This window comes from Bactrocera neohumeralis, chromosome 2 (assembly GCF_024586455.1).
Source record: "Bactrocera neohumeralis isolate Rockhampton chromosome 2, APGP_CSIRO_Bneo_wtdbg2-racon-allhic-juicebox.fasta_v2, whole genome shotgun sequence".
Classification (NCBI taxonomy): Eukaryota; Metazoa; Arthropoda; class Insecta; order Diptera; family Tephritidae; genus Bactrocera; species Bactrocera neohumeralis.
Window position 1 is genome coordinate 59,352,658 of NC_065919.1, and position 7,359 is coordinate 59,360,016.

The 7,359-nt window shown below is 36.1% G+C and overlaps 1 protein-coding gene across 1 annotated transcript; it reads left to right on the forward strand.

Moving 5' to 3' along the window:
• Positions 1 to 3,483: 3,483 nt before the first annotated feature.
• Positions 3,484 to 4,483, forward strand: LOC126767766 (uncharacterized). Its single transcript, XM_050485387.1, has 3 exons — positions 3,484 to 3,814; positions 3,876 to 3,980; positions 4,047 to 4,483. The coding sequence occupies exons 1-3, from the start codon at positions 3,526 to 3,528 to the stop codon at positions 4,436 to 4,438; spliced, it is 786 nt and encodes a 261-aa protein (XP_050341344.1). The 5' UTR covers positions 3,484 to 3,525; the 3' UTR covers positions 4,439 to 4,483.
• The last annotated feature ends 2,876 nt before the right edge of the window (positions 4,484 to 7,359 follow it).

Below are 7,359 nucleotides of genomic sequence, written 5' to 3' on the forward strand. Positions count from 1 at the left end.
ATACAAAAACACACTTTTTATGGTTATTGTTTGACCATATCACCTTTGTAAAATACGTATGTGTAAGTGTGTATGTAGGGATTTGTTTGGGCCAAATATTGTTGACGGAATGCGAAACTGATTATTTATGCGCGACATGTTCGAGTTTTTAATGCTGACAACAATTGATTAGAGTGATTTGTTTTGATAAGTCTATTCGTAAAAAAATTGGCCAAATACACTAATACATACATACATTACTCTATATGTATTTTACACGCGGTAATATTTGAATTGATGAATTACTTATAGGTGGCAAATCAAAAAGGTGAGTATCTATATACGAGTATATAATATTGCTGATACGATACGAGTATATACGAGTAATATCTGTATGTGATATAAAATATGGTGACGATTGGGTCAAAAAATTATCAGCTCTTATACAGACAGCATACCTGCCGATTGGAACTTATGTAGGTGTACTCTGTCCAATTAACCAAAAGATAATCCCACAAACTCCTACGGTTAATGTGTAATCATTCTACTAACGCCTGTCACACGGTCGCATTTTTCGCAAATAGGAATTAGATGCGGCAGTTCGGTGATATTAGTTTGAGCTCACTAACTTTCTTGGTCATCATGTCGAGTCTCATCTTTAATTGCAAAAGGTTACTGGATGGTGCTTGCTTACAGCGGAACTGCCGGTCAATGAAAAGCTGATGAATTTGCAAATTAAAGCAGTTATTAATTGATGGCTGGACCTCACGTTCTTCTTTTATATGTTATTTCATCATTCCGGCGATATGGTTAAAAATCTTTGCGATCTTTACGATATCAAAGCCAGATGAGATGAGCTTAGTATCTTGAAGTATTCTGTAACAGTGCAAGCGTGATCCTCATCTTGGGGAATCAACAAAATAAAAAAAAATTGGTGCTTCAGAATCGACGATTAACAGTCAAAGATCTTACTGGCATCGTTGGAATCAGTGGATCAGTGAAAAATATTTCGAAAGATTATTTGGGCCTAAAAATATTGAAAGGACAATTCGTTTCAAAATCACTCAATTGTTTCGAAAAACAGCGTCGCGTTAATGTCTGTGAAACAATGCTTTCCGACTAATAGGATGTTATGAAACGTATTATTTCTGCCGATGAATCTTGGATCTATGCCTAAGAGCCCTAAAAGGTCGATTAAACGGCCGAATATCATGGCAAAAGTTAGCTGAAGCCGAAAAACCACGTCAAAGCAAGAAAATTCATAATCCAGGCGGTATCCTCCGAATGCCTTTCGACTGACCAAACTGTCAATAAGGAAACCTATTTGAATGTTATGCATCATTGGCGCGAAGCTATTCGTAACAAGTAAGAAAGGACTATTGGCCAATATATGCGGTATAAAGTCACCTGAAAGTTCGAAAATCTTTATATTAGGTATATGGGGTCACAGGAAAGTACTGAACCCATTTTTGATAAACAGAAATACTATTGTCAGGAAAGGATTCTGTCCGATTGCACCCTTTTTCATACTGTGATATAAAATTTGATAAAAATTCCACGTACTAAGTTTAGTCGAAATTGGTCGGTCGGGTCCTGAGATATGTCATTTCGTCATAAAGTGGACGGTGCCACGACCATCGTCCAATTTCCAAGCCGGCTCCTATAAAGGCTTCTGATACCGTCTCGGAAGTAAAGTTGAATGCCTCTGGCGTAATTTTAGTTACTGATTTTTTGCGCTTTTAGTAGTTTTGAATAGTACCGTTATATGGGTTATTTCGTATTTGCCTGATTTAGCTCCGTGTGACTTCTGGCTATTCAGGAAACTCAAATGACCAGTCCGGGGAAACCGTTTTGAGTCAATTGAAAACATTAAACGTGAATCGCTATGGGGCCAAGGGAGATTTGTTTGAGGGGAACGACATAGATTTTGACGAATAAATTGAGAATTTTAAAATTATGAAAAAAGTCTGACTAATGTTGTTTGAAAAATGCCAGTTCAGTTTCTAAAGAACCAAATTTAGACCTATATTTTGTGAACCAATGAGTTGTTAACAATATTTATAAACATTTTTTATACTCTCGCAACAAAGTTGCTAAGGAGAGTATTATAGTTTTGTTCACATAACGGTTGTTTGTAAGTCCTAAAACTAAAAAAGTCAGATATAGGGTTATATATACAAGCTGTAACTTGAGTAAAAATTGAGATATCATGATGAAACTTGGTACACGTATTCCTTGGCTCCATAAGAAGGTTAAGTTCGAAGATGGGCAAAATGGCGATTTGCTCACAAAATGGCGAAAACCGAAAACCTATAAAGTGTCATTAGGCCCATATTAAAGTGAAATTTGGCACAAAGGATCGCATTAGGGAGGGGAATATTTGGACGCAATTGTGTTGGAAAAGTGGGCGTGGCCCCGCCCCCTACTCGTTTTTTGTACATATCTCGGAAACTACTATAGCTATGTCAACCAAACTCATAGAGTCGTTTCCTTCAGGCATTTCCATATACAGTTCAAAAATGGAAGAAATCGGATAATAACTCCGCCCACCTCCCATACTAAAAGTGCGTTAACTGACTAACAAAAAACGTCAGAAACACTAAATTTTACGGAAGAAATGGCAGAAGGAAGCTGCACTCAGGCTTTTTTTCAAAATTGAAAATGGGCGTGGCCTCGCCCACTTATGGACCAAAAACCATATCTCAGGAACTACTAATCTAATTAATTTTGCAGCAAAATAAAAAAATATGTAAATGACGGATAATGAAATCTCGATTATCACTTTATCATGCGAGAGTATAAAATGTTCGGTGACACTTAGCTCTTCCTTACTTGTTTCTTTTAATTGTAATTTCTGTGAAACCCAAATGAACAAGTAAATTGGCAGTCTTCTAGAAAGTAACTTATGTTATGATTATTTATTCTCAAATATACATACATATTGAAAACCTCTTACGGTATTACATATGTATGTATATTTTGATTATATAGCACTTTGCTACATTTTAACCGATTAACTATCGTTTCATTTAATTGTTTGTTGGGTTGAAAAATTTTGAAAGCTTTGTTTCGCTCTTTATAAAAGCTTTCAAAGCTTCCCAGCCAACAGTTTGAAAGACAGTGTGTGACAGAAACCTTATGGCACAGTGTGAGTACCACTGTTTATACATATTACATGATATGAGTGCAATTGACTATATTTCTATACATATACATATGTGTATAAAGATTTTTTTTACCACTTTGTTTCATAATATAAAAATAATAAAAGTAAAAAAAGTAAAAGTTTGCAACAAAAACGAGCTCTTACCCACACCATGCAGGCCATTGACAGCGCAATTATCAAGACGCTGGTTTACATAATAGCACATTTTCTCAAATCACAAACAAATCACGTATTAGAAACCGAAAATAAATTATAAATAGCCAAAGTGTGAACAACAAATTGCAATTTAATTGAAAGAATCATTTGTTGCAACATTAAAGTGAGGCGTTTCTAATTCTATTCCCATATTTTATAACCACCATTCATTTTTTTGAACCGACATGAAAGCAATTTTTGTTTTATTTGGCTGTTTTTGTCTCTACGGGAGCTTTGTTGTTGCAAGTAGGAAGAGGCTTGGACCTTCCACAGATGAGGGTGGCACAAGTACATCTACAACAACATTAGCGCCAACTGTGATCACAACGTCCTCAGTGGCAGTGGTCAACAATGCAACAGTAAACAACACCGCCTCCAAAAGCAATATCACCAGCATCTATGATCAGAAGCATAAGATACTTTTGGTGGTTCTTTCGGATGTGAATGTACGCCATGTTAAAGATCCACAACAAGGTAAGTGGTTGTTATTTTTTCTAAATTATAAAAACAAAAATCTTAAAACTTTTTGAAAAAGCTTTTGATATAGAGCAATCCTCAACTATTTCAAATAATGCGGATAATAAGTCTTCAAACGGCACATTAACGATTGATGCAACGATGCTCAAGGAAATTTTGAAGAGTAAGTACTTCTAACCGATTCATTTTGAAACAATTCTGAGTTTAAATATTTCCGAAATCCCAACAGAGCTCCAACCCACTAAAAAATGTGTGAATATTGTGCCTCAATTTGTGCCACCCACATTTCCATGGCTCATACGCAAGGAGCAGCGTAAGCCGATTACTTATATCGAACCGATTTTATGCGAGGACATCGAAGATGAACGCATAGTTTTAATGGAAACTTTACCTGACAACCAAAAGCGGCAACTTACCGAATCAATTAAAAGTAATATGAGGTATTCACGAACGCGTTCGTCAAAAAATAAACGAAAGCATCAACGATCGAAGCAGAGAACAGGTTCGGCTAAAAAATCTCAGCAGTTGCCGTTTTCTTTGAGTCATTTTCGGCATTTAAACTATGAGCATGATTCTGAATTTGATAATGATTGGACAAATTTTAGCTCCGAAGAGAATTAATTGTTATAAATTGTATAATATTTATTCTAGTTTGATACCTTTTAATTGTATGTACGAGTATCATATAAAAATAGATATAATAGATATAGAATGTACATATAAAAATTTTATATAATTGTTTTTAATTATTTTAAACTAGCTGACCCGGCAGCCGTTGTCCTGCCTGAAATTATGTTTTGAAATGAAAAGAAAGTTGAATTTATATTGTGTTGAAAATCATTTATTTTCGATTTTTCCAAATTTTTTCAATGTAACGAAGCTTGATAAACAATATTTTTTGGTTTCTGTTTCGGTGCGTAAATGTACAGAGAAGATGGTTTTCCAACTCGTGAGCACGCCACGTACTATATCCGGCCGTGTAAAAAACATAGCATTTCCAAATTTATGCCACACACTTCTAGCGACTATCCTTGTGTCCTATTGATTCTCATCTCAAATGCAATTTTCACTGGAAACGGAATGCGTTGGAACTGATATGGAAAATTGTAGAACTCTTTGAAAACTGAAAAGGTTTGAACTGAAATGGCAAATCGTTGGAGCTCAGAGGAATCCGTAGAGTCAAGCATTCTGCTCCATTCTATAAGATAGCTACGTTACAATCAGTCGGGTTGCATTACTCAGTTTCGGTGCTTGAAGATTGCAAACATAATAACGACAGATCCAACTTTGAGACGCAAATAATGCGGTGTCATACCAAGCCTCTCCAAAGCACTTAGAAATTCCACTTGATAATTCGCTGCTTCGTCTCATTATCAAGACGATCGATCGATTTTTATGAGCGCAGTCTCCCGGAATTTGACTTTAAATCTTCCAGTTTAAGTCAACAACATCGGTATTTTTGGCAGCTAAAATTGTGCATGCACTCAAGAAATCGTAGTCACGATAATTTGGCCAATGTCCGAATATTCTTTATGAGTTCATCTTTCTTGAATTGATAAACGGCAGATGGAATTGATATTAAACCACCGGAAGTATCAACCAGAATTGACACATTTCCAATTCTTAGCGAATACGATATAAAATGTCTTCGATCATGTAATTTTGGTTCGTATACCATAATTGAAGCGGATTTGAAGGTTGATATGTCGAAATGATCTTCCCGAAAAGTGTGCAAACTTCATTTGCACCGCATCGTACATATTTTGCTGGCTTGCTTCTGAAAAAATTGTACACACCGTACCAATTACAGTACGCAAGGACTCAAATGAAGTTGAAATGCCTACATTATCCAATAGGAACCGAAGGTAGTTTTTCACACACACACCTGGATGTCAATCTACTGGTTGGCCTTCCTGTCTGCGTAATTTTGTTGCTGGCGGTGTTTCCACTGGCTGCACTATATTCTCTGGGTTGAAGTACACTCTTTGGCCATTCTCCAAATTAACTGCGAGACGCACAACAGTCGGAAAACGTTCATGAATTGCAAAAGTAAATATCCTACAAAGCGCTTTATTGCAGTTCGACCGTATCGTTCAAGACCAATAACCACCATGTTGCATCCTTTGGTGACTTACTTGCAATTTATAATAATTTTTTTTCAATGAGTTATAAAATTCATAAGAAATAAAAAATTTCCCAAAAATAATCAAAGTTTAACTGTTAATATCTTTTAAACGTTTGGGTTTACGAAAAAATCATAATAGACCTTTTTTGTAGAGCATTCAATTTCCTACAAAATCTAAGGAACAAGATAATAAGAAAAAATAGAAAGCTGTATTTAGGAGGACCTTCCCTTTACAATTAAAAACTCATGTTTGGAGTGGCTTTCTTAGAGTTGTCTAGGAACCTATTTTTCCGAGTACCAAACGAAAAAAAAATTTTTTTTTTTTTAATCACTCTAATATACATATATATGTAGATAAATATGTATAAAGTTATAAAACCTTTCACAAATCCACATATTCCAAAAGAATACTAGAATTTGATTACGATTGTTCAGTTTGTATGGCAGCCATACGCTATAGTATTCCGATATTGGCGGTTCCGACAAATGAGCAACTTCTTGGGGAGAAAAGATAGCTCGCTTTCAGATCGATATCTAAAAAACTGAGGCGCTAGTTCATATATAAGTATAGCAGCTAAAGCGACTCCCCTCATCATGCTGATCATTTATATATACTATACAGATTTGCTTAGTTTCGATGCATCGGATGAGTTTGCGGACACTGTCATCAAAGATTGGTATGCTAAGTTTTTACGTGGTAAAATGAGTACCGAAGACGTTAGACGCAGTGGATGCCCAAAGGAGGTTATTACTGACTAAAACATCAAAAATGTCCACAAAATCATTTTCGATGACCGTTAAGTGAAGTTGTTCGAGATATTAGGCACTCAACAGTATTGGTACATCATATCATTCTCGAATATTTGGGTATGAGAAAGCTCTGTGCAAAGTGGGTGCCGCGCGAGCTCACTTTTGATTAGAAACAACGACGTGTTGATGATTCGGAGCAGCGTTTGGAGATGTTAAGCCCGAGTTTTTGCGTCGATATGTAAAGCCGGATAAAACATGGCTCCATGATTACACTCCAATGTACAATCGACTATCATCCGAGTGGACTGCACACGATGAACCCGCTCCCAAGCGTAGAAAAACGCAACATCGGTTGGCAAGGTTATGGGGTCTGTATTTTGGTATGCGAATGGATTAGTTTTTTATTATCTTCAAAAAGGAAGGGCCATCAACAGCGATTATTATATAGCATTATTTGACTGTTTAAAGGACAAAATCGCTAAAAACGACCGCATTTCAAGAAGAAGAAAGTGCTGTTTTACCAAGACAATGCATCTTGACACAGGTCAATGAAAACGTTGGCAAAAGTCCATGAATTGGCTTGGAATTGCTTCCGCATCTAATGTATACTCCAGATCTGGCCCCCAGCGACTATTTATTTTTCTCCAATCTCAAAAAAATGCTTGAT

What these genes read in the sequence shown, in the direction of transcription:
- LOC126767766 (XM_050485387.1), top strand. Translation starts at nt 3,526, where the DNA reads ATGAAAGCAATTTTTGTTTTATTTGGCTGTTTTTGTCTCTACGGGAGC. An exon ending in TGTTAAAGATCCACAACAAG is followed by an intron (nt 3,815 to 3,875) that starts GTAAGTGGTTGT and finishes TTTTTGAAAAAG; the next exon opens with CTTTTGATATAGAGCAATCC. An exon ending in GCTCAAGGAAATTTTGAAGA is followed by an intron (nt 3,981 to 4,046) that starts GTAAGTACTTCT and finishes AAATCCCAACAG; the next exon opens with AGCTCCAACCCACTAAAAAA.